At 39.8% G+C, this 27,954-nt stretch overlaps 4 protein-coding genes across 14 annotated transcripts in view; 3 read left to right on the forward strand and 1 right to left on the reverse strand.

Moving 5' to 3' along the window:
• LOC126926598 (uncharacterized) overlaps nt 1-27,954 on the reverse strand; it is a 77,337-nt gene that overhangs the window by 27,130 nt on the left and 22,253 nt on the right. The window contains exons 1-2 of one of the 4 annotated variants that reach the window (XM_050742970.1): nt 4,924-6,722; nt 1,537-3,706 (exon numbers count right to left, since the gene is read on the reverse strand). In XM_050742970.1, the coding sequence (XP_050598927.1) occupies nt 1,537-3,243 (1,707 nt within the window). In that variant the 5' untranslated portion in view covers nt 3,244-3,706; nt 4,924-6,722. Of the gene's footprint in view, nt 1-1,536; nt 3,751-4,923; nt 6,723-27,954 lie in introns of those variants that run through there. The other 3 variants (XM_050742971.1, XM_050742972.1, XM_050742973.1) reach the window with 3 other exon arrangements.
• LOC126926606 (guanine nucleotide-binding protein-like 3 homolog) lies at nt 6,741-9,219 on the forward strand. Its single transcript, XM_050742989.1, has 7 exons — nt 6,741-6,898; nt 7,048-7,152; nt 7,244-7,611; nt 7,671-8,410; nt 8,475-8,700; nt 8,772-8,955; nt 9,035-9,219. Exons 1-7 carry the CDS (start codon nt 6,880-6,882, stop codon nt 9,127-9,129), a joined length of 1,737 nt encoding a protein of 578 aa, XP_050598946.1. The 5' UTR covers nt 6,741-6,879; the 3' UTR covers nt 9,130-9,219.
• LOC126926634 (arylalkylamine N-acetyltransferase-like 2) lies at nt 9,574-11,698 on the forward strand. Of its 2 annotated transcripts, XM_050743067.1 has the most exons (5): nt 9,574-9,688; nt 9,774-10,006; nt 10,721-10,902; nt 11,004-11,164; nt 11,330-11,698. In XM_050743067.1, exons 2-5 carry the CDS (start codon nt 9,793-9,795, stop codon nt 11,529-11,531), a joined length of 759 nt encoding a protein of 252 aa, XP_050599024.1. In that variant the 5' UTR covers nt 9,574-9,688; nt 9,774-9,792; the 3' UTR covers nt 11,532-11,698. The 2 variants fall into 2 exon arrangements, with proteins under 2 accessions (XP_050599024.1, XP_050599025.1); XM_050743068.1 differs by lacking the exon at nt 9,574-9,688 and having other exon boundaries at nt 9,869-10,006; nt 10,615-10,902.
• LOC126926615 (cardioacceleratory peptide receptor) overlaps nt 11,837-27,954 on the forward strand; it is a 39,911-nt gene continuing 23,793 nt past the window's right edge. For 2 of the 7 annotated variants that reach the window (XM_050743015.1, XM_050743016.1), the window contains exon 1: nt 11,837-17,524. In XM_050743015.1, the coding sequence (XP_050598972.1) occupies nt 17,363-17,524 (162 nt within the window). In that variant the 5' untranslated portion in view covers nt 11,837-17,362. The remainder of the gene's footprint in view (nt 17,525-27,954) is intronic. The other 5 variants (XM_050743010.1, XM_050743009.1, XM_050743011.1 and 2 more) reach the window with 5 other exon arrangements.

The following is a 27,954-nucleotide window of genomic DNA, read 5'->3' on the forward strand; positions in this document are numbered from 1 at the left end:
AACAAAAACGGGGAAAAAAGTTGCGCGTCATTTCTTAAGTGCCGTTAGGCTGTTTAAACGATGTAACGTTCCGCTGCGCGTAAAAAGTTCCATAACAGGAATAAATAATCTGTCACGAAAGCAACGAGAAGTTATGCCTAGCACCTGGCTCGGTAGAATGAATACGAAAGGCTTGTGTTCGATGCTCCAGGTGCGTAAAAAGTCGACGAGCTGCAGCCAGCCCTAACCAACATAGATACGAGCAGATGATTTTTCACGAATCACGTCTAACGAAGCTTCGGAAGAAGGAAGAGCGTGGCCATGATTCCACGTTTCGTTATGTCACAACGTTTTGTTCGCGATGTAAGGCGCGAATCCCCCCTTGGATCTTTTACCTCGTGGCAAATGCTTTTGGCCGAGTAGTCACTTTGGTCCGACACGATATTTCATATTGTCAACTACTTGCATATTCTGTGCATAAAGATGTACGACGTACGTCTGACTTGCAAACAGCTATCGCATTTTTCTTTCAAATTCAAATTTCATTTCAAATTAAATTTAATCACCTAACCGCCTGATCAAAGAATAACGTACGCGAAAAAATATACCGTGTCACTTACTTGAATTGCCTTTAGCATTGATTATTGGACGTACCATATACGGGAAGCTTTCTATATGGTTAATTGCCATTTTCTCCGAGTGGGTACCGTTATTCCAATGACAATTTATCCTACCGTTTACGATGGCGTTATTAATTCACCTTCCACTGAATATACGAATACTTTCCATGAAAATTTGTGGAAGAAAATTTGTCGAAAAAAGACCTCAAGTAGGTAAGCAATTGCTGCCAACTGCTTGGATTTATTTTATTGTTTCGAGCGAATGCTAATTAATTTGCAAAGGCGCAGTCACTGGACCAAAAATCGTGCAATTGTTTACAAATGAAATCGAGGAATCGTATGCATGAAGATCTTCGAGGCAAAAACGTTTGACTGCTCGTTAAAAAACGAGTAACCGCATGGTTACGGATGGAATTAATTTAGAGAGAACGCCTTGGAATTATTGCACGCATTCGTATCTAATCTTCGCTGATGTTAGTCTACCAACAATTGCCAAGATAACGCCGCTGCTCTGTATCGCGAAGCGAGCGACTAAAGTGCGTGATAATACATAATGTATTTAAAAGGCAAAGAAAAAGAAAATGAAATGTAGGAAAAAAGTGGCAAAACAGTGTTATATCAAAGAGAAAACTTTCCTAATTATTATGCCTAATTATTATTCGTATTCTAATTGTACATTCCTCGGCGAGAAACGAGCCGAGAATATCGTTCCGAGAAAAATATTCGCGATAATGGCTCTATTATGAAACACGTCCGCGCATCAGAAACACGTCGAACGACTCATCACGATCCTGTTACTTTTCTCCATTTGCTAAAGTACTCGGTCAAGCGCAAATTGCAATTTATAGTTTAAACGCAATCTGCGATACTTCTTTATTATTCTCGAATAACGCAAAGTCGTTATATCGATAAAGCGATACGTGAAACTTGGTCCTACCTTGAACACTTCCGAAAAGAATCCGGCACCGATCTTCTCCATATAAAAGTCATCCAATCGGTTCAACGAGGCAACCGCATGCCTCAACGCCTGACAGGAAGCACCTGTCCTCCTTTTCGAGCCGGTATCCTGATACGTATCACTAGGACACACATTCAGGTTGCAAATATTGCTTTCCATTTCGGTGGGTCGCCATGGATCACGGCACTTTTCTCGTTCCTTGTAACTTCGGGGCGAAGACTGCAGTTCGGTTGGAAGATCTTGCGGCAAACAGGAAATGCAACTTTGCAACGCGTCGCCGTTGGATTTCATCCAGTCCTTCGACGGTGTGGACGTGGTAAAGTCCCCTCTGTAATTTCGTTGCTCGTAAGTGCCCGACGACGAAGTTGCCGAAACCACCAACTCCATCGTATCATTGTTGGCAGCGTACGATTTCGCGGACGACTTCTGGCAAGATTCATCGGTCGACTGAATCACAGAAATCGCGGTGAAGTCTATCGGTGAGTCACCTAACTCGCTGTTAGACTCCGAGACGGGTCGACATTTTCCGTTCGACACCGTGTGTCCTGCATCCGAAGGCTTCGCGGTAGATTGTTTGTTTGCCGCCAATGGCGCAGCCTGCGCGACGCTCCTCTGCGTCTCTCTGGAAATAGACTTTCCTCCGGGTAAATGTTGCTCTTTACCAGCGAGAAAATCGCGGTTCGGACCGACCTGCTTTTTTGCCAATTTCAACGAGTCTCTCGAGCCGGAGTCGACGTTCGAACTGCTCAGACTGGTGGAACCAAACACCCTCTGCGATTTCGTGGCACTGGTGGACGCGCAACTCGAAGATTTCCCGTAGCTCGTACAATTTGAGTTGGACGTGCACTTGTGAGTGGCCAAGTTTGACGCGACGCTCGTCGCCTTCGCCACCGTGTGACTTCTTCCGTGGCCAGAAATCTCCTTGGCCGAGTATTTGGAGCAGGAGTTCTTCGCGACCGAGCAACCAGTCGACTCGGTCCTGCTAGGTCTGTTCACCTCGACGAACGAGATCGACGTTTGAGAAAAATTAGACGCGGAGCTAGGAGTTTGCGAACCACCATATAGATCGACGCTCGCCGTGTTATTCGAGTCTTTCGAGATTCTCCATACGTTAGATTTATCGTCGATGGAAACTGGCTCCGCCGTCAACGAACCGCTCGACTCCTTCGTTGACCTTCGAAGTTTTTTATCGTCGAGACACTCGGAGGACGTACACCGATCATCCTTGCATCTCCTTACTTTCGATTTGTCCTCGATCAAGGTAGCTACGTCAGGTACCACGCTAACGTTGCAATTCTCCTTAGATCTCCACGATTTCGTCTTGTCGTCCGTGACAGTCGGATACTCGTTCAGAGAGCACGATCCTTCCTTCGCTCTCTTCGGTTTCGAGTTGTCATCGGTGATACAAGGTGGATCGAAGATGACGGAGGGGTTACAGTTTTCCTTCGATCTCCAGAGCTTCTGCTTGTCCTCCGTTCCCGTAGAGGGTGCCTCGGAGACTACGGGCATACAGTGGTCTTTCGGCCTCCAAGGTTTCGACTTTTCCTCGGTGAGGGCGGCTGGCGTCTCGTCGACCGAGAAACACGGCAAACACGCGGTTCCACTGGGTCTGGCGCACGACTTGACCAACGTTCCATCGTTCGACGGCGGTCCAGGTGTGTTCGACGGTGGCACCTTGCCGAACATTTTCGCCGTTATTGTGAAAAGATTGAGCAGCTTGAATCGGGACGGAAGGTCGTCGCCTTTGCGCGCTGCATTACACAGATTATCAGTCTTGTCGGTGGACGTGACAACGTCTCTTGATTCGCCGTTCAAACGAACGAGGTCGTCGATTCTCGATCGGGAAGACTCTCGAGGCGACAACGAGCTACGTCCTTGAAGCGGTAGCCCGACATGTCAGGATCAGATTTAAACTTCGGTATGCTACGCTCGTCTCTCTCTCTCTCTTTTGGCAGTGGGATCACGCGTATCGAGGAATCACAGTGGACTAGGACATGATCCTAGCAGGGGACGCAGTGCGGCAACCAGTCAACGTCGATGAACTCGAGAAGCACGTGGAATATCCGCAGCGGCGAAACTTGGCACATCTCTCTCCTTTTCGAGCGTCCTCGAAACATGGGGAGGAGATTTTGGCTATTCTGGAAGAAATCTGCATCCCACAAGACTGGTCAATACGCTAACCTCTTTCCGTTTCTGCAATTGAAACAATTTTATTCGATTCTTTATTTCCCGTTATAAGTGCAGTTAATAGTGACCGATATCGGTACAGTTTTCAATCGCAACAAAATGTCAGTGAAACGATCATGTACTTACCAATTGTACACGCTCGAACTGTTTCAATTGCAAAAACCTTAATATAACGAATATATATATATTGAAAGCTGTAAAAATGAAAAGCGGTTTATCAGATTCGACCCTCTGCAATGATTCACCGCACTGACCTAGCTCAAACTCGGTGGAAACCCATGTACACATAGATATAACGTATATATATGTATATATATGTATACGTATATATAGATTCGCTTCCGTATACGAACGATATAGAGGCGATGTTTTCAAGAATATGTCGTGTATGGAAATTACGCTTGCTATTAAAGTAACTTTTGTCGCGGTTCTTCGACGATAAACTAAATGTCTTATTGAAAGAATAAATAATGTGCGAAATACTAGAAATATTTGGCGGTACTCGTAGAACGTGGCTCGCGGTGGATACGCCAAGTTCTCGTGCCCGGGAATGCGAACAGATTTGTTAAATAATGCGGATACCTGTGTGCAGGTTGGCTGAGCATACGCGGTGATACATTACATGGTGCACACGGCGATTTGATTTACAAAGCAGCGCTACTTCTTCTTCCACCGGTTGCGGCAGATGACCGTTTTCACACGCGAGAAATGCAATTTATGATAAAAAGTACACGGTGCAATTACCAGAGGCCAGCTATATTTAATTGGTATATAACACGGCGCTGCGGCCTGATACCTTTTCACAGGACAAAAAGTGCTTTCTGACGAACGTCCAGTGTCTTGTTCTAGTTCTAGAAACGCGATATTATCGCTTAAATATGGCTGGGTGAAAATTTTTGTTCGATAAAACGACTCGCAAAGGCGATTATTTTCATAGGCAAAAGTAAACTTTGTACGTTATCGATATAGCGGTTTACATCGCAATAAAATATACGTAGAATTGGATCGCGTAAATGTCCTCGATACTTGATTACGGAAACTTATTCTCGAGGATACATGGAGTTCGTACTATAATTCAACGACCCTTACGTTAGATCGAAAGAAAAAATACAAAGACGGTAGAAAGCTCGATGCACCGTGTTCCGAATGCATGGAGAGACAGTAATCGGAGCAACATACCTGCGCGAGTGAAAACGATGCGTCCACTGTTTCTCTTGCTTTAAGTCTTACGAAGATGTTAATTTTTTCGAGTCAGAAATTACGGGACGAGTCCTTGAAAAAGACACGACAACGCGAGCGATAACTGAGAAAAGCGCGGTCGGTGTTACTGTCAGTGACAAACGCGCTCGGGATACGTTCGATCTCGAAAGTGGCGTGAAATTCGCTGGGCCTGTTGGCAGCGTGGTGTTAGGTTGATTTTAGAAGACCTTGAACTACGTGAGAGAATTCGGGCTCGCGAAGAACAGCACGTCAAATACTATCGACAGATACAGACGAGACGGGAGGCATGACCGAACGGCATCTGCACGCTGTCACTTTTGTTTACTGTCCGAGAATGAACCTTCGCTCAATGGAACCTTGCGACTCCGAAATGACGCGACCCAAGCTCACGATACTCGATTGCATATCGTGCGATCACGATCTTCTTATTACTAGTACGATATTTTCGCAATCTAGAACCGTGAACGGTCGATGAGCCGAGTAAACAGTGGGACACCAGTGCACATCCGATTTGAATTTTCTCGACAGATCGTCTGTTCCGAAGTTACAACATATACATCACAGTACGCACTATGCACCAGTGAACACCGCACCTCTCGTCACGTGGATTGCCGCGCACTGAATTTTCCTAAATAACGATGCTATGCGATATTTCGTTTGCGAGACTACAAAAGAGACCGATTCACCGACAACGCCAGACAGCGGCCATTACAGAAATGAACTGCTCCGCCATACGCCGTCTATCGGCAATACCCGACGTCCCCGCTTATCCCCACCATTTTCCCTCCTAATGAATTGAATGTAAAGACGGGCACGTCTTTCGAATGTGCGCATTCTAAACGCGGAATTTTTTCTTGCTTCTTAGGAACACTTAAATTCGAACAAAACACGCGAGCTTGTGAATAGAATATTAAGCAGGAAAGATTCATCGTAATACAGGCAAAGATCTTATGAAGATACCAACGTTTCCTTCTTCCCTTTCTTTAGCAAACAATATATGGTATGTGACTAACATTAGACGAGCTTATAAGTTTAAAAAGAAAAGATCTTTTCTCTACATCTCATTATATCATCTTAAAAAAAAAAAAAAAAAAAAGGAACGTGTTTTTTAATAAAGCACCGTATGAATAACTTTTGATTTGATTTCGTGTAGGAATAGTACTAATATTATGAAAGTAACGCTACATGAATAAGAATAGAGAAATTGTATCACTTGTTCAATGACAATCTACGAAACAACGATTTCACGGCACGAAATAATTTATGAGAATTTCCATTCCGACCTTACTACCACGATCTCGTCTCTATGATACTAAACAACCAGTTTTTGCGAGGCGGAATGAAAGTGTGAGAATTCTCATATGCATACAAGTGTACCTTTCACTGTCTTTCAACAATTTTCAGTTTCTCATACAGCTACTTAAATTTCTACATACCATTCTATTACTCTCGGCGACGCAGCAATTTTGATTTAATTCATAATTTATGGAGTTTGAAACGATCAAATTTTGTCTTATTAATTTTCATTTTAAATCTCAAATTTACTTCTACGATGTGTACTTGTCCAACAATCCGATATAAACTCTTCTCATAAGCTACGAATTTCCCATAAACTTTTAATAAATTAAGAACATTAAAAAATGATTTACGATTTATGAAAGAATGATAATTTAAAAAGAAACGCATAAAACGAAAAACGAATTAAATAGAAATAATTATACTTATATGGCATGACTGAATTCGATATGAGCCGCATATTCTTAATTCTTATGTTTCCCAGACTGATTGCTAACCTAACTTTAGCGTGTATAGTTACGTGCACGCGATATTTCCAAGTGTATTTTGTTCGTTTAATAACGCATTTATTTTGTTATTGTATGTAACTATCAAAAATTAGTATTACAAGTTACGAGAATGGCAAAATTCTGTTTGAGTGAGTTTAATAATAAGATTACTTTAATACAATTTATTTATTACATATGTAACAGAAGGTTATGTTTATCTTATTTCTTTTAAGAAATATAACACTTCTTCTGTAGTTAATTATCTTCTTACGTTTGTTTAATATCATATTTATTGCAGAGAAACAAAGTAAGCGTATGCCAGCTCGAAAGAGATATAAAATCGAGAAAAAAGTTCGGGAACACAATCGAAAGTTACGAAAAGAAGCAAAAAAGCATCCTAAACGTAAATATTTGCAGCTATACGTTTCAAACGTTATTTACATTTTAACAAGAGTAGTTGTAAAATATATTGATGGTTTCTTTTGATTTTGTAGGAAAACCGAAAGTAATTGAAGTCCCAAATCAATGCCCTTTTAAGGAAGATATTCTTAAAGAAGTAGAGCTTATGAAAAAGCAACACGAAGAAGAGAAACAAAAGCAACGTGAAGCTGCGCGTCAAAGAAAACGAGAAGAACTTGCCAAAACCAGTCTTCAAGGATTAGTCTCAGCTGCAAAGAATAAACAAATGGAACATCAGAAGATGGAAGTAGATGCTGTGCATGAAAAAATAAAAGATGCTTTAGTTAAAGAGGAAAATTCGTTAAAAGCTTATTACAAAGAATTCAGGAAAGTTTTGAACGCAGCTGATGTCATTCTTGAAGTTGTCGATGCTAGGGATCCTTTGGGAACAAGATGTAAACAGGTATGTTGATATACGTTATGAGCATCAATAAGGTATCAAGTAACTGGTTTATGTTATAGGTTGAAGAAGCTGTACTGTCTGCGAAAGAAAATAAAAGATTGGTTATTGTCCTAAATAAGGCAGATTTAATACCCAGAGAAAATTTAGATCAATGGTTAACGTATTTGCGTGGGAGTTTACCGACTGTGGCATTTAAAGCTTCCACTCAAGACCAAGCTAAAAGATTAGGTAGGAGAAAATTGGGGAGAAAAACTGAAAGCATGATACAAAGCGGTACCTGCTTTGGTGCTGAGTTACTATTGTCGCTGCTTGCAAATTATTGTAGAAATGTTGAAAATATTAAAACTAGTATCACAGTTGGAATTGTCGGGCTTCCAAATGTTGGTAAATCTAGCGTTATTAATTCCCTAAAACGTAGTAGAGCGTGCAATGTGGGAAGTACTCCAGGAATAACAAAAGCAATGCAAGCCGTACAATTAGATTCCAAAATAAAATTGTTAGACTCTCCAGGAATAGTCTTTGCTAATTCTGGAGAGAACTCCGACGAATCTTCGGTGGCTTTAAAAAATGCAGTCAAAATTCAATCGTTAAAAGATCCGTACACGCCAGCAATCGCTATTTTGAAAAGAGTTTCCAAGCCACAAATAATGGAGATGTATAACATACCTGAATTTTCAACGCCCGATGAATTCTTTGCTTTAAAAGCTACCAGGATGGGGAAATTTAGAAAAGGTGGTATACCTGATATGGTAGCAGCAGCGCGCAGTGTTTTAGATGACTGGAACTCTGGAAAAATAAGGTATTTATGAAATGCTATATTACACGGTCTATTGGACGTATAATAATTTACGTTATTTCAATAGGTATTATACCGTTCCACCTGAAGAGCCGAATTGTCACCTGTCTGCAGAAATTGTAAGCCAAATGAGTAAGGAATTCGATATCGAACGTTTTGCTGCAGAAGAAAAAATGATGATCGATAATTTCATCGAAGAAGAAACTGCGAATAAACAAACTATTGATCCAGTATTAATTGCAAGTTCTGGTCCAGTTATATCTGCTATGGAGGTTGACTTACAAAAACAAGCGGTAAGTCAGATTTTATACATTTATATACGTATTTCTTGCTGATTAAGTTATAATGATAATCATTTTTGTAGCAAATTAAGATACAAAACAAACTGAAGAAAAAGATGGAGAAAAAATTGGAGAAATCGAAAAATCAGGTAAATGAGCCGAGGAAAAAGAAAACAGATCCGATTTTTGAAATCGAGGGCAATCAGAAATTGAATAAACTTAATAAACTACAATTTAAGAAAGAGAAGAAAGACCGAGCCAGGAGAGGTAAGAACGCGTTTGTTTCTTGAGACACTATCTTATTTAAAATTAAAAATTAATCTATATCGTTGTCTGAATTTTATAGAAAAAGCAGCTGTTAAATTGGCGGATCAATTGGGAGAATTCAACATTTCAGCATCCGATGATTATGACTTTAATACAGATTTTGCAGAAAAGTAGACGTAAACATGTTTATTCTAAATATGTATGTAAAATGTAAATAATAAGCGATGTATAACAATAAAAAAAGTATTGTTTTCGTAGAAATAATTATCGACGAAAGATCAATTATTGACGAAACATTAAGACGGTAATCTCTTTACTTTCTTCTATTTCTTATTTTCATTACTTTCACTTTTTAACTCTGTTGATTTCGTGTTGCATTTTTGTGATAAATTCAAAAATATAACGGGACAATATATATCTATTTCGTGCATTTTATATTTTACTTCCGATTATTTATATATTATCTGTGCTGATTTATCACAAAGTACATTTAATTTTTTACTTATATTATTTATTTTAACTTATCACGTAGCAATATTTGATTACGCTATATAAAAAGCTATCGAAAAAAATGCTTGTATCATTTGCCATATCATAAGAGGATGCAATCGAGAAAGAGCAAAGTTGGCAGTGGAACGATAATCAGTGTATACATATGATAACACAACTACCGCATTACACAATTCATCGGTCATTCAGTTAGTAGACTTCAACAAGGCAACAGTAACAGATGGCAAGTGATTTTTAATAGTTATTTTTCCACGCATTTTCATCGCGTAACCGGGCTATTTGTTATAATTTTTCTTCGCGCAATATAGTTTTTGTAAAACAAATATAATGAGTAAGAACAAGGGATGCGAACCGTCAGTTACATTTCCGATAAAGCCACCTGGCCCACCGAAAGTGTGGAAAACTGTCGAGATTAAAAAAAAGAACGCGGACGTACCGATAAAATTCACCATTCAAGAGGTACCGGAAGACAGGTACGACGAGGTAGTAGAACATATGTGCAAGTATTTCATTGCCGACGAGCCCATGTGTAAATGTATAAGTAAGTTTGTTTTATTCTTCTAAACATTATCTAATTTTAACGTCAATGTTGCGGCGAAATATCATTGAAACGAATTTATATCAAAGGCGAAAAATATTATGATAACACGATAAAACAGATTACAGATAATAATATGACTGAAAAAATAATCTCATGTAACATCGCCATTCATTTATGTGACGAAGCAAAAAAAACCGCACAATACTAACGTTTTTATTTAATTATACATTCGATAAGGCACCTTGAGAATGCCGCAAAATTTTGCATAAGGCATCCGATTATGAAGAATACGAATATTAGAAATTTTTAAGTATTTTTCATATCGTTCATTTATAGAAACTTAAAGATATAGATCGAATACAGCGTGAAATACATGGATCAGTTGGTGTAAAATTTACATACACGTTCATTAATGCACCATAAAACTTTTTTGCCTTGTTGCTCTTCTTTTTTTCTGTTTTGTCACGTTTCAGCTCCTTGTTTTATCATCCGTTTCAAAATCGTCCCGGTGCGACGTTTCTTTTAATTCTCTTTCAATTCAACGGTGCTTCTTTTACAGTTGGTTTCCGTTCTTTTATATTTCAAGCGTATAAAACATTTGATTACAGTTTATCATATGCACATCTATGTCGAATAGTATTTATGTGGAAGGAGGAATAAGATTTTCGAGATGCGCAGGGAGCAGAAAACATTTTAATTTCTCTGTTTCTATAGACGGGATAAACGATCCTGAATACGTGGAAACATTTCGATGTCTTTGGGACGAATTTATAAAATCTGGTTTGTCCGTCGTAGCGTTTACAGAGAATCCGGATGGTGGGAAACCTATAATTGCAGGAGCTAATATACTTACGTTATCTTTCAAGGATGAAAAGTTCGATATGGAGAAAATTAAGGTAATTACGATTCATTTCTCGTGATTCATAAGAATGAGTAACGTTAATATTTGTATACCTCTTTGACGGGGTATTGAACGTAAATGTTAAATAATTTCTAGTCAAAGAGGGGGAATGATGTGATGGATGTTGTGATAAGATTGAGCAAAGAAGCAAATGTGTTTGAAAAATATGGGGTGAATAAATATATGAACGCCTTTGGCCTTTCCGTAAATCCAAAGTATCGAGGAGCCTCTCTAGGTGCTCATCTTCTTAATGCCAGGTACAAAAGTTCAACTATTCCCTTTGACGTTTTCCAATATCCTCCGTTTGTTCTGTATTACTCGCTGCTTTTGATGTATATAATTCGCTTTCTATACATTACCTTTTAGTTTAATTTAATAGTTTTATCTTGTTTGTAACATCCAAATAAATAATTTTTGTTTAGGGTGGAAGTAGGTCGAGAATACGACATTCCGGTAACAGTCACGGCATTTACCTCGCCGATTTCACAGAAATTGGCCGAACGATGCGGCTTTGAAACCCTGGTTGAAAGAAATTACGACGAATTTGTGGATAAGAAGGGAAATTTAATGTTCCCAGGAATCGAATCGAAATCCATGAAAGTAATGGGCAAGAGGCTCTTTTAACATAAACGACATATTAAAGATATGATATCTAGTAGTTTAATACTAATTAGTATTAGTTAAGATAGGAATAAGTATTAGTTAAGATAGGAATAGCGATAAAAATAAATGAGAGAAATGGGACCCCTTGTAATCCGTAAGGTAAACAATAAAGATACTATTCCAACATAGTGCAAGATACGAGTAACGAAGCAACATTGTCCACTTCCGGGCATAGCAAAGGGGACAAGACGAGTAAATTATCTGACAATAGGACAAACGATCTCAATTTGCGTCAGCGGAAAGCTTTATTCTGCCGTTTGGTACGTGTTAAGCGATAGAATGAAAACGAATACAATTTTCTACTTCGTTGCTGAAATCGCGGATTTGCGGCAAGTTTGTAAGTAGTAAAAAGAAAAAAAGGAAAAAGAAGGAAACGGATTCGCACGCGACTCGTCAAAGTTAGCGAAGAACGCGTTGACGAGGCAAGCGGCATTTAAAAAAGTCCTTTGTCGTTCGTTCGAAATACGTTGCCTTTGTCAGATACGACACGTAGCGAATTTCAATAGTTAAGCTATACGCACCCATGGCTAACTGTTTTATCATCGTTGCACACCGATATGCGGGTGGACGCACTTCCGCCTATTCTGATAAGCAGCGACGTTCGAATGCATCCGAAATACGCGTTACGAAATTTGAGCGACGCAGTCTCGTGTTTCGGATATAGGGGTCACGGGTACCTACCTAATTCGATACATGTTCGTTAACGGGATTGTCGTTCAACGCTCGATCGACATCTATCGCGATAATTAACGGCGAGCAAATAGTCATTTTCCAACCTCGTCCATTCACCGTTCTCTCTCTACTTACTGCACTCTGTGCGCATCTATCGAGACGCACTTCCTCCTGACCTACGCCCTTTCCTCTTCCCGATTCTCTAGGTAATGCACAACGCGAAGTCGATAATCTTGACAAATGGATGTTTGTAGCGTGGGATTGCGGAACATTGGTTCCCTGATACTGCGAATGACAGGTTCCATCGAGCCACGGTTGATCGGTGCGCCTCGAGTACGAACGTTTTCTACGTGTCACCGATAAATTCTCTTTGAGACAGAAATTGAAAGGAACAGAGCCGGATCGTCGTACGTTCTTTTAAAAGCCACGCGTGTTCCGACTATATGCAATTGAACAAACATCGGAACATCTGTTGGGATATTTATGGATTCCTCCAGTGAAACTGTAAACTTTCGATGAATTGTCATATCGTGGGATAAGAGAAAGAGAAAGAAAGAAAAAGAGCATCTGTTTGTATCGTAAATCATACCTAAAACTTTGAAAACTCTTTTCAAGTTTGTGAAATGTCTACGTAAAATTTCTACATAGACGTATAACGTCGAATTTCTGTAACCGTTGCAAATGGATAAGAATTGTAAAAATTAAATTCGTTGATTGATAATTACTTCTTAGTTGCACATTCTCTGTTGTGCCACATGAATACAAATTTCAAGAGACTTTTTGGGATTACGCGCGACAGTAGTTGGGTGGTCTACGTCCCGACAGGATTTCGTCGCGCATGCGTACGTTGCTGGCAAACTCCTACACGCGTACAGCATCGTCTACGAAGATGGAAGTTGGAGCGTAGAGTCGCCGCGAATTTGTCGGCCGCCTCAGTCGCGTTCGGCGCGTCGTACGAGCAAGTGCGTTCTCGTTCGTTCTCACCCTGTTTCCGTAACCCTCGCAGTTTTTCTCTCGATCCTCTTCCGCTTCCTCCTTCTCGATCTACCTCGTTGAAGCTTTATCTTCTTTCCCGCGATCTTTACACAGTCACCGATCGAAACGAAACGGCAATCCGCGAAACAACGTAACCAGAAGGATAATCAAAAATGAATCACGATTAAAAGATCGACATACGGATTTTCGTCGAAGGTGAAAAGACCACTGCAAACCACTGTTTCGCAGTCTTGCCTCTTTCTTTTTTCACTCTCAGAGATAGAGATTGTACGAAATCGTCCGTACGGAATAATCGTAGTGGTAGCGTTGAAAATGCCTCTCCTTTCGTTTCTTGGAATAATAAATACGAATTTCTTGTATCCATTGAGATTGAAAAGTCAATCACATCCATGTAATTCGATGCACGTTATTTTTCTTCTGCGAATCTTCCACGAAGCTGATACAAATGCCAAGGCAGGGGTAGTTTGTTCATCGCGATGATCAGATAGATACTCGGCATCGTTTGAATCGTATGTTTGAATCGGAATTTACTCCAGATTAGGTGAAATTGGCGGCTGACTTTCATTCAGAAATACAAAGTTACGAGTCCTATTTTCCATCAAAGTATTCGTCACGACCGAAATCTTGGAAATAGCGTCGACGCGAATCAATTTTCTCAAAGAGGATCTTTCGTACGTTTAGATTTCAACGAGAGGCAACCGTGTGTTCCGAACGATGTGTAATATATCGCTGAGAGGTAACGTCCAGAATATTTCTTTCGCGACAGACCCGATTGACGAGCACAAAAGTAAAAGAACGTAACCTGTTGCGGAATGGATTGCCAACACGCCGTCGTTGCTTGCAAGTATGATACTGTGCATGTAGGATTCTCAAGCGTGAATGTTTTTTAAGTTGCTTAAAGAAAAGGAGAACGATTGGAAAATAATTCGAGGACACAGAAGGGTATTGATTAATTAAATAAGGATCAGCCATTTACCAAACAGGCTATTTCATTTCAGCATTTTATCGCATTTTTGACACGGGATTCGTCGATTATTTCACCGTTTCCTAGCGTTACAAAAAAAGAAAAAAAAAAGAAAAGACGAAACTAGAAATATCGTGACTCTGTAAAAGCACCAAATTTATTCTGGCACCTAATTCGTTTTGAAAATTTTTAAAAATTTCTTCGTATATCGGCAGAGTGCGGGATTCGTAAGAAGCTACCGAGTAGCAATGACATATGAGGGTGAATTCGATAATGAGCGAATGTGACCGATCGGACACCGATTCCTTGCAGATAATAACGGATTCGGTGGATCCGTTCTTCTGGATCTTATCTGGATCCGTAATTACAAAAAGGAAGGAAGAAAAATGCTAAAATAAGACTGAAAAATAAAGGCGTCGTTGAAATATTTTATTTTCATCGAATTTATCGCTCGATTTGATTTGTTTCCTCCATCGCCACACTTTCGGACACGCGGTTCGATGACGCAAATGAAGAGGAATAAATGAAATTTTTGAATAAACTCGCCACAATGTCGTATCTTTTTTTTTCTTTTTTTTTTTTTTTTTTTTTTTGTTTCGTTCATATCCGTAATTGCGAATCGTGCAATCGGACTTTTTTCAATTAGTTTTGCTACGATACCTACTATTTGTTTTTCTTGTTTGCTTATGGGATTGTCTATATAGTATCATATCGATCTTTGCAATTGTGAGATTATTTCTATTGGAAAATTGATTATACATCGAAGATCAAAGTAGTCGGACGTTTAGTCTGTAATCTTTGCCGCTTTCTGTTAGAAGATACTCCTGTTCGTCCTTGAACACTCGTATTTCGGGAAAATGTTCATATTCGTAAGAGAGATATAGCTGTCAAGGAAATCATTCGTCAAACGTTCATCATTGCGTTCATAAGTATCATTGTAATTACGGTCGAAGTAAAAAGCTTCGCAATGGAATAAGCAGATTCGTAAAGAAAAAGAAATTTAATTTCAAAGATGATTATTTTACTTTTTGGTTCGGTTTCATTTTAACATTTAATAATTTTGCTATTCGCTCTATAGCTTCGAGTAAAATGTCAATGGGCAGGTAAAAAGAGACCAACAACGAATACTTCAAAAGTTTTTAACCGATATCGCCCACACGCAGAAGCAAATAGACACATTATTTAATTGGATGAAATGTCGAGGCTAGCCAGCTTCGAATTTTATATTTTCGTTAATTGAATTTACTCTTTCATGTGGGCTGAACAAAAGCAAACAGAGTAGAAACTACTAGATAATGCGACAAAGAGGACGCTAATTTTGCAATGTTTAGTCTAGTTTTGACATAGACAGATTTAAGTAGACTGCATTTGGAACGAAAGATTGTTCCCTAGATATCATCGAGAGCGCGTGTTAATCTACTTTCGCGCGATCGCTTCGAGGATATGGCGATTAGGGGGTGGTCGCGTTTCTTGATTAACACAAACTGTGATCATTCTCCGACGCATTCCTTCGTCAAATCTGTCACCAAATTGTGTCTATATCCATAAACATTGAAAACGCTGCCTTTGATCTCGCGATTCAATGTGGAATCGTATCGGTCTACGCGTGGTATTCGATATAACGTTATTACATTATAGCGAAAAGAAAGAACAAAAATTCCATGCTTCGGAATTAATTAAAACATTGCAGTACCCTGGTTCTTCTTTATTAGTCTCTTCCCATCAACACATATACAGATATAGTCTTCCATCGAAATATCAAAGATACTCTTTTATAACAAAGCTTGCTTTCTGCCAGGCTGATTCTTTTACGGATAAGCTGGCAATGAATTTCAATAAAAGTGGCCGTGAAATCGCAGTAGCCCAAGAAGCGGGTTTCTTACGCTCGAGTACATTCGAATGGAACATGGTTGCTCAGATTTGTTCATTCGTCGGCCTCCAAAGAGCATCCTCCGGTTCTATCGCATCTTCGTCCGATTCCACGGCTACTTACGACCCTTTCTTCCATCGGCCGCTTCTCAAAGCTCGTAGAAAGGTCACTCGAGACGTAACTGGCATAACGAAATGCTTCCACGTAAGAAGAGAACGTTACCTCTAACGGGGCAGCTTCTTCTTCCGCATATTCTGATTTTTAAGCTTCGCATTTGCAACCGGTCGCGTTGCGACCCTTCACGATGATTTACGATCTCGGTATCGTTACAGTAATACATCGCGTATTTTATCCACGATCCAACCGAGTTCCGAGTTCCCTATCTTCGTCTCAGACAGCAGCAATATCAATTAACAGAGTCCCGAACGGGAGAGATTCGATACGAACGTTTGATCGTTCGACTGATACGATATGTCGTTAGGAAAAGAATCGATCGTCCCTTTCATTTCCTCGGAATTCTCATTCCAGTCCCTCTCTATGGAAACGCAAAGGTATTCTAATGCTTCTAATTTGTACGACTTTGGACGAGTAGAATGGTATTTTATTATTTGCATCGAATTCTCATCGTCTCGTTGTCATAACGATAGACTAGGTTTATAAAGCGTGTATTATCACTTATCGAGTTGCCGTTCCCTACGTACGTATCTCGTTTCTCTTCTTCCCGAGAGACCTTTTTACGATCGCCTCGAAAGTTGTTGAAACAAGAAAGCGATCGATACGATTACATTCTTGTCCGTACTTATCTTGTTTTTTTGCATGGCGATTCGTGCAGACGAACTTGTGCGATCGAAGGCACGACCAATGCCATTGAATCGAGTATTTACCTCTTTAATCGAGCCGGAAAACAGCGTCGCTTCGTTTCGAACGGACAAACAAAGTATCGAATGATCGAGTTATCCCAAGCAGAATCCCTTCGAATGCTTGTTTCGTTATTCGTGCGGATATATTCTATATTCAGCAGGCGACGGTATTGAGAAGAATGTGCGAGAATCACGTTGCATCGTAATTGAAAATCCAGTGGACGAGATAGAAATCGTTCGGACGTAAACGAAAGAGGGAAATCGGTCGCGCAACCGCGGACGGGCAACGAGATGAAGTCATCGGACGCTTAGCCAGAGATCGACTGGAAGCCATGAATTTTTCGTTGCGGTTTCATCGAGTAAAAACTTGAATCGCGAATAAAATCGCGGTGAAGAGGAACAGCACGATCGCAAAGCGTTCGCGAACGACATGTCCGAGGAAGAAACGACAGAACGGGCCGATCGTAATGAAACGTTCGAGATAGACGGACTGATTCAGGGGAATCGTACGGGGGACCTGCCGGAATTCTTCAACGTCACTCCACTCGATGTCAACGCGACGAACGAGATCGACTCATTCTACTTCTACGAGGTGAGCTAAAGAAAACACGGCTGCCCCTATAAATATATTCTTCCGTCGAAGAGAAACGCTTTAAAACGCAGAGACGGCTAATCGACCAAGAGATCGTAAGTAGAGCTCTTGATGCAAGAGCATCGATTTTAAACGCAATTTCTCTGTTCTCGGTCTGATTCCATGGAATGGTTACTTACCTATAACAGTACAGATATAATTAGTCGAAGCTGTAAACGATCCAAACAAACGGTAGGCTGTGTTCGAAACGCGTTAAAAGCTTTAGCTTTCTATTGGCTAACTAAACCGAATAGATCTGCGATTTGACTTTGATTCAAACATCTACTTGGCCCACCGTAGAACTATGACCAACATTCCACTGTTGTCCGTCGAACCGATTACAAACACAGAGTTTCCCCGATTCCCTGTCTAAGTAGCAGATGCATCAGATCGTCGTAACATGTGGTAGATAAATACTCGTTAATTAGCTGGAAATTATTTAATCGAGCAGTAATGTAACGTAATTAGATTTCGATCTTCTTGTTTCTTAGTACAAATTAATTCATTTAAACAAGATCTTTGATACTACCTATGTATGTTTCTGCATTACGATTAAATTAATGAAACAGCGACTATGAAATTACAAAATGGGGAAAGGTAAATGAGACGGCGAATAAGAGAAAGGTTCCACTTAAATGTCACTTGGCACGCGAACTTGGACGGTAGAGAGGTTCTTTGAAAACATGGTGATTTCATGGAAATCGTAGCAAAGATGTAGCGAACAGCCTATTAGATTCGTCTCGTATATATAACTTTTTCATCCATGATATTTCAATAGATATTCCGGTGAAGATTCGAAATACATAGAAGAGTCGTGACTGTTGTTCGATCGTAAAGCGGAAACCTTTGAAATTTCACGTGTTTATCGCGGAATACGAATTTCATCTGGATTTGAATTTTCATTCGAATACAAATCCCATCGGTAGTGCCGTTGTCAGTGAACGAACGATGGTCGTTTGCGGTTAAATTTCGAACGAATAAGAGCAAAAGTATTCGGCATCTGGAATTTAAAAACGTTGTTTTTGCGCTGGACAAAAGTAAAAGTTATTTATACGATTATGTTAAATATGGCTTAAAAAACAAATGGGACACCGCGGGAGAAAGCGGACTGAAAAAGCCATAATAAATTTATTCGTTAATAACGTTAACATTAAGTAACGTTAATTTATTCTAGTAAATCGTATTAATCGTATGAAAGCATTTTTTTTTCAAACGAAACCAATCTATTTTACATATTTTACTAAATTACTTAATTATTTATTGAGAATTGGAGTTAGTTCAGTTTTGCTTTTTTCCACTTGGATTCGATTAGAATCTAATCGCAGTTTATCCGAGAATCCGTGAAAATATAAATGGTATCGGAGCAACGAATAGCGAGAGTATTTACGTTTTCGTAACAGTGCATTTACGTGTCTCGAGGGACACGTGGACGCAACGTTCGGCAATTTCTCAAATGATGAAGTGACGTAATGTACTTCCCACTGTAACCGGGTCATTTGAAACGAAGGTAGTCGATTTCTACCTTTGCCCGTCAATTAGCGGAGCGGATGCAATTACACGCGAGTAAATTTGGAGGCGAAGATAAATGTTAAAAGAATGGAAAGCAGCTCGGTCACGGTTGCTAACTAAGAACTACGTACACTCTAACGCGGAAACAGCTATTTCATATACACGCGTGCATATATAAAGTTCCCTTTGTACCGTGGTTAACACAAAGAAAAATAAAAATCGTAACATCGAGAGCAAAAGTAACTTTTCGCTGCAACGTGGAAACATTAATTTGGTTGATCGTTTCAACTTCTAAATACGAAAAGAAAATTATTTATATATTATTCCTTTGTATATTACACATTTGCATTCTCAACAAGCTCCCTGTCATCGACAAATGGCGATTATGCCTGCGAGATTTAATCGCCGCTTACGCCCGTTCACTTCGATGAACGTTGCCGATACTTTTTATTTCGCAAATCGACTAAAACGATTTTTATTGAGGATCGAAGTCGAACGGAGCCATTGTCTGCTCGCAAAAAGATCGTATCGAAACGTTGTCATATCGTACGAAGGTTTTTTCATTTATTACTCCGTCATCGAGTTTCAGAATTGCCACGACAAAGGCAAGTTTAGAGGATAACCGTGCAAGACGCGTATTTATGGTGCTCCTCGTACGAACATAATGGAAAACTGTGATAACGTGGAATACGTGTTTTTCTTTCATCCCGTGGTGTTTCTTTCGTTTCGTCGCGATCTCCGACGACATAAATCTTCCTCCGAAGATCTTTCGTCGTTGAGGATAAAGAGGCGATATATCTCCGTGCCGCGAGCTGCAAATTTGCAACTGTACGAATATAAGCGTACGATATATTCGTTACGTAAAAGCCAAACTATCCAACTACGATTCCGACTAGAAACATTTTCACGATATTTTTGGTAACTATTACAATAATTTCTTGAATGAAATTCTTGGTCGGGACGAAATTTACGAACCGACAAAATGCTGCTGTCCGCTGATAATTGCGATTCCACTATTCGGAAGTCGTATTTCTCTAGGCTCTATTCCCGGCTAAATTTCGAAAGAGGATCGACGCATATTAAATTTCATGGAGCACCGTACGACGCGTAAGAGGGTTGTCAGCCGGCTAGCCAAAACACGACGAAACGTCGACGATCGAATTAATACGGGCGCCTGTCCGATCTCTGTGTTAATTCGTCGGCCCCGAACCTACCTCCGACCTCTTGTCACCTGTTCCGTTTCTACTCGTTTCCTTGACACGTGTCTCACGCCCGCCTAAAAAATCACACCAACGATCTAATGATCGTCGTTCTACGCGTAAGGACATACGATGAAACGACCAACCCGGACGATTCTTATTGGCTCTCGTAAATCGTTACAAGATGTTACAGGAGACGTGTGACGCAGCGTGGGAGTACGTTCCACAGATAAACGCGAGCGAAATTAAGTAGATTGATCTATCGTTACCCGACAGATCTTTTTAAACACGTTCGCTGCCAGCGGACGAAAATTTTCGGAAGAAGAGTCAACCAGAAACATACGGCGCTTTTATCGCGACGTTACTTTTTGCCGAGTACCTCGTTGGTTCGTTTAATCCTCGAAACGAGTTTCGTTTTCAACGTTTGTCAAACTTCCGTCGCTCTAAACGATAAAAAGGATACGTTCGAGGAAACAGCAAAGCGAAATCGTCACTGCAAAGTACATACGCTCGATATCAGTCTCGTCTAAAGCTTTCTATATTTGCACGATGCTGGAAAAAAAAAGGGGGGAAAATTTAACCGTTTATCTTTTTCGAAAGAGTCGATGAAAACGGAACTCGTATCCGACAAATTGCTCGTTCGCAAACAAAATCTTATCGGCTGTTTCGATGGAGAAGAGGGACGTGGCGCGTGTGTCTCGATCGTTAGTCCCTTGGGGCGCGTCGATCAATTTAAAAGCGTCGGTATTCGGTGTCCACACGGTGATTTCCTGGCTGTTTGCAATCTCGTCCCGTCACCGGTACCCCGCTTCTTGCCTCCTTTCCGCGAACGTCCAGGGCTAACCGATCCGAGTCGCGCGACCGCTTTGTAAAAGCATCGCGACGAGTTGCCTCGTTTCGCACCACCGACTGGCCGTTGATTGCAGAAACCCCGCCACATGGGAACTCGCTTATTTTTACTAGGAATGCGTGTTCGCGGTAAAAGAGAGGACGAAAGAATCAAAGAAGGTGGGAGAAGGAACGAGGGAGGAAGGGGGTCATTGACGTGATGCTGGAAACGGACGGGTGATAAAATTAAGCTCGCAACACGATTCCGCAAAAGACATGGAAAATTCTTGATCCATCTGTCGTTTTTAGTTTGTCGTTTTGTCGTATCCTCGTCTTTTGTATATCTATGCGATTTGTAATTAAAACGAAGACGCTATCTGATGCGCTATCAAATCGAGGATGGCTGATATCGTCGTGGGGGAAACGGGCGTTGAAAAATGACTCTTCGGTAAAGGAGGGAAGAGAAAAGACGGAATTACATAGCGCGAGAGAACGGACGGACGTAGAATCGTAGAAACACAAAGTTAAATCCTTGAATCGTTCAACGTTGAGAAACGTTGTGTCGTCGAATCGTTGACATAAGTCGGTTTGTTGAGACAACAGTTGTTGACCAGCGGTTTTTATTCAAATACTGTCTTTGGAAACGAGATGTACGAACAATTCAGAGACTACGTCAAAATTCCATTTATCTCAAGTCCATTCATTGAAATGGTAATCTTTGATAAACGTTTAATTAGCTGGATCTTCATCGAATGAATTTACTAATTTTAATATGACCTGCTATTATGAAAATGTAAATTAGTGAATTCCGAATTATACGAACACCAATTATATACAGAGCTTATACGCAAGTCGAAAATATAGAATAAAATGTTTTCATACGACGCTCGGTTTCTGAAAAAATTGAGTTCGCAAATTCACGACGTATACTTTAGCTCGGTTAAATACCGACGAGATATGAGCGTACGAGTTAACAGGCGGTTATTATACACACGAAAATAAGCAAAAAATGCAAAATTTCTGCGTTTAAAGCTTCATTTTCAAGAAGATAAAGTTTAAATATATTTAATTACGAACTGGTCTGGTATACGCGCACGATACGTTTTCAAATTTATTTTTCTCGAAAAGCACGAAGCTTCTTCTAAAAGAATCTTATTCTGCCGATTATTTACTTTCGTTCGCGTCGAAATTAGCCAGGTTAAATGTCGAATCCTCAAAGTCGATCGTCTCGAAAACAAAGCTTCGGATGAAGAAACACGAATTTCTTTTCACATTTCTTCAGGTAGGATCATCCCCTGCGCGGTAGTACTACGATTACTACACCACGCTGTATAGTTATAAACTGTTAACAGCAGGTAGTTTATAAACTGTTTGCCCTCCATCGAATTCAACTAAATGAAATTCCGTTATATATATATTGTACGTATTGTATATATGTAGAACGATATTTCGAACGATTTATTATCTTGTTCGAGATACCAAATAATCGAAATATCTTTTTTCTTTTTCTATACTTTGGCGCGAGTCGTTTATGTAAAAAGTCTTTACAACTGGAAATAATAGAATCGTGTTATTTCGCTATTGAACCTACCTGCTCGGTTCGGTCTCTTTCCGCCTCTCGCCATTAACTGGAATTTAAAGCTTGTTCCGAGTACGGACGCAATTACCGTAGCCCCCAATTTTTGCCGGTTGATTACGCAGAAAACAACGAGTCTTTCGTAAAATACTGTTCCTTTGCTAAAATATTGTGCAAGATGAACAGCCCCTGCGCACGATTACGACCGAATTATATTACCACACAGTCATGAAAATCGTAGCAAGGAAATTTGTAAGAAAAGCGATATGCAGCGTAGCTGGAAGGAACTTACAAAACTGATGATTCGAAATTTCTGTTCTCGCAAATTATAAATCGTAGCTGTGATATTGGCCACGAAACAAAACTTTTTCTTCGTCCATTTTTTACGATCCGGCCGCCAATTTATTTCGCTGACTGTGAAATCAATCGTCCGACCAGAGGCTTCAACGCTTCGGTTTTACCAACGACGCGATTCGCCGAAGCGCCGACTCTTTTGCGGTTAAGCGTACGACTTATACTCTAAAAAGTATCTAAAAAGTTATTACCGTGGAATCTAGTCGATACTTTAACTCGATTCGACGGATACGGTAATTCGATGAGAAAATTTATATACAGAAGAGACAGAGGTAGCTGCCAAGCCAAAAAATTCGTATTTTCATGAACTTTGCCAAATAATGGATGATAAATTGGTTCCTAAACAGATATTCCTCTCGTCTAGCAAATGCTCGACGAGTATACTCGACGTATTACGAATCTTTACGTATGTTGGTACGTTTTTATGTATTTTACGTACATTTTAAGACATCGGTAAGAATGGAAACTCGGTGGCCGAGTCTGGCCGTAAAGTCGAACCAGGCGGCTACCGTTCGATCGACGATAAAATTACTAGGTAAACATTTACGAGTCATGAAAGTTATACGGGCACGATGATGTACATATTAGGACGGGAACTTTCTTAATTAAATGAAACTCCAACAGAACGTGGTAAATACATTGTTTCCCTAGTTGCATTGTTGGTCCACCAACAACGTGCCAACATTTTCAGTAAACATCCTACGTTTGCGTTCAACAAATATTGTTCGCGCGTTTAGATAATAGCAACATAGGAAGATGTCGCTTAGACGGTGATTCGCATTGTTATACGAATCTCGTAATGAAGCTGAATAGGAGTTGCGTGCTTTTATGTACAAAAATATATAAGGGAATCAATTAGACCGAATATTCTAGGTTAATGAATTAACAACGAACTGATATACTTTTATGGAAACCTGGAGCATTTAATAGATTCCAGGCTAAATTGTTGCGCGAACGATAAGTCTACTGCTCGAAAAACATTATTCTACGTAACAAAGATGAATAATGGAAGATACAAAACATCGTGCCACATAACGAAAATGAGAAGCGGAAGACAAAAAACGAAGCTACCGAGGGGAAGGATATCGATGCGTTTGACATGTCGTGAAGAAGATGTGATTCCGGCGCTATCTATAAGAGAAGATTGCAAAAGTATCTAATAAAGCTGCGATGCATTATAACCATGGAAACACAGAGGCCTGAAGTTGTTTTTGCGGGTTTAGACCAGGTCTGGATATTCCGGTGATCCCGAAGATAGAAGACCACGATGGAGTTGTTTACGATCGTCGGGAGAAAACTTGGAGGATCCCAGTGCCGCTTAAGACGCAGGGGAAAAATGAAGACACGGCTTTCATCTACGCCCTAAGCCATATATCTTCCTTCGCGCTATCTATTCCTTATCAGCTAGTTCGATCGTTCGATAGCGGAATCGCGTTGGTCTAACTTCGTCCAGTTAATTCGCTAAGGAATCGTTTCGATCACTTTTTATTTCTATTTTTATCCAAGGTGGCTTCGAACGTAAAATTTTATAAATAGATGAATAGGATAAATGACTTTTACTATTATTCGTACGTGGCTACGTTGTTCAAGGACTGACGTGGATCCGTAATATCGTTCGGTTATTATCTTTTTTACGCCGGTAATAGTCGTCAAACCTTTCGTAGGAAACAAGCCCATTCGTTACCGTGACGGCTAACTAATAACACGTGCACGAATTACCGATAACACGGACGTTTATCATTCACAAAAGCATATTTTCTTACTCTGCTGTCTACGGTGCACTGGCTATATGCGCGCATTATTTTTAATACGACGACTAGAAGTCTAATTTTATGTGCCTCGACGCTCGCCTTCGCATTCGCACTGAATTTAAATATCGTAAATATCGCGTTATGTGGCCGTTCTTCTTCCTACGTTTGATCTTTATCAAAGAAAAAAGAATTCATTATGTATGGTCGTATGCAATAGACTTAAGTGAATTGGCATAATTTTCAAAAACGAGCAACGGAAGAAAAACAAACAGAGGATCGAGCTTTATTAACGTGCATTTTGCGCAACGCACGCGCAAAGTTACGTTTCTCTGTTTATTTTTAATTTATTCTAAACCGGCGAAAGACGCAGAAACTTAATGACACGTCGCCTTTCGTGCATTTCGCACAAGTACATATATTCTATTGTTTACTGTTTTATCGTTCGAGTAGATTGTTTTTTCCTCTTAATGATTTAGTGAACTACACGACATGGTTTACAACGTTTTTGAAATCCTAGCCTGATTTTACTACAAAAGATATGCATTCACGTTTACACGAATCGTGCTGAATCCATAGCGAGGGCAATTTATCGATATATATTCATTTTCGATCGATGCCACGGAAATTTATTATCGTAGCATTTCGTCGAGCGTGATTATGCGTGATCACATCGTTCGCCGCCTATTTTTTCTGCAGCATCGATATTCAGAGAAGTTGAGACCTATCATTTATGGATTGAAACGCGCGCGCGAGTAACATAAAACGAACGACGCTACAGCTGAAATGGAGCACGAATTTCGAATAAACACTTGGGCGACTGTTATGTATCATTTTACAGTTTATTTTACAGTTTTGTCGTCTCGTATCGAATAAAGACGATTACAGCCTCATATACGATGGCTCGTGAAAATATCTAGAGATATAACAGAACATTTTTATGTATTTATCATATGTGTTGTACGAAATTATTCATTGACTCTGTAATAAGACGCGATTATCGTGATTATATTGTTAAAATTTTCAACGAATCTGGATATTGTATATGGAAATATATAAAAGTTGCAACATGTTTAATGCAAGCATATTCCGAAAGATCGCCAATGAATCCGAACATAATCGATTGTTCGTAATATTGGAAAATCACAATATTTGATGGAACCATCTTTAGCACAGGCTATACGTTTAAAATCATTATTCGTGTCTATATATGAATTCTTTATTACGCGTATATTCGCAATAAATATTCTGTAATCTAAATGCAATCATATCACCCTATCTCGATTATAAACAAATGTATACAATTTCAAATTCATATCTCATATTTCATATTTTACCAACGTGATAATGATAGAGACATCTGTTACTACAGCGTTAGTGAAATTTCATAAGGTTTCGTATAAAATATATAATATATTCATGAAACATTTGTATAAATGTTTAAACGTTATACTTTGACGAACGACTGTATAAACTATTCGTCCCCGATTGCCATGGAGTTTCTTGGAAATATTTGAACTGTCCCTTCGAATCATATTCGATTTGCGTCGAACGTTGTTCGTTTCGCGATGTCTGAAGATCAAAGGTAACGTGAATCGTAAGTCACGGGTAATGCGAGTTAATCTGGTCGCGATAAATGCTTCGGTTGGGCAGATGATGGCGATAAAATTAATTACACGGTCGCTCAGAGGACTTGGTGATTTTGCGGACGGAAATTAATGGTTCCTCGCTGGCCGCTAAACCACCCTGTAATCTACGTCTAAACTTACGAGTTCGGTAGCGGTCGTTGGACGAACGTGTCACAAATTCAATTGGCTCGTTATCGAATTACCAACGGTCCAATTTCGTTCGTGTTTTTCTTTGAGTCAAACGTCTTGCAGTTATCTCGGCTATACAGGGGGTACAATTTTAAAACTCGAAGCTCTTGTATTAAAACCGTAAATCTGATTTTTAATCCATCTTTTAATAACGCACACTTTCCGATTGCAAATTGATCCCATACATTCTTTCTTTATACATACATGTATATATGTATGTACGTATTTATCTTTTTACGTGTATTTTACTTTTGGATCCGCTCTATTTACGTACGTTGGGTTCGCTTTGTTCCGCCCATCCGGATAATACGATTTCAAATTCTTTCGGCTAGCCTTTAGAATCGTTATTAAAATGGTATCTCTCTTTTCAAAAATTTCCTATTGAATCCTGCTGGATCGCCGCTATCAGAACATAGCGGCAACCACGTGTTGCTATTGACTGTCTATCGATTCTAGCAGCGACTAAAGTACCTACGTATCGTTGAATGTGTATCAATGACAATTAATTGTTTCGTCGCGCGTGAGAAATTGCCACGCGATCGTGAAACGGAATAATACGTTTGTTCACAATTCGAACAAATAATTTTAACGATAAATTTTAACGAGACTGTCTCTGAAAAGAAACGAATAATTTTCGTTTGCCGCTATTGTAAATTTATATAACAGAAAGAAACGAGAGTCTCAACGGCAGATAATAATACAGTACGTGACAATTTTGTCCAAGACACCAAAATTTCAGCTTGTTTACTAGACGAAAAAGAATCACGATGCGATGTTGGCCTTTCCTTGAATCTTCGGAGAAAATAATAGTGTTCGCGTTGGTCAATCGATTTACTTTAGGAATTCTGTCATCTTTGCTTCGCGAAAGATCAGATCAAGCTGATCGTGTCGACAACATGGGCATTTCCAATGTTTTAGCAGATCGTTCTTCGAAAGTGCTACACCATCGAGATGATCATCGTCCGGTATTTCCGAAACTTGAAATTATCCGAAAAATGTCACACGAGTAACTGACGACGAAACTCCAGCTAATTCGTAGTTTACTCTACCAAATGTAATAATCGAACTTCTTATTTAAAATTTCAATTTAAATGCACATGTTAGTTTTAAGCGTCGTGGCACGTTCGAATCGGACGGATACGTTTAAGTAGAAAATCGTCAGCCACGTTTTACCGGAGATAGACAGACATCGTGAACGAATCTCATCACAGACGTCAAATTCGTCGAGAACATGCCGGAACAGTCATCGAATCGACGTGTTTCGAAGGATCGCGTCGATACAGGAAACTTGGACGACTGTGATGTCGTAACAAAAGCGCTATTAACCGACTGCCACTTCGAACAGTCATCGAGAGTCACG

This window comes from Bombus affinis, chromosome 18, assembly GCF_024516045.1.
Source record: "Bombus affinis isolate iyBomAffi1 chromosome 18, iyBomAffi1.2, whole genome shotgun sequence".
NCBI classification, from domain to species: Eukaryota; Metazoa; Arthropoda; class Insecta; order Hymenoptera; family Apidae; genus Bombus; species Bombus affinis.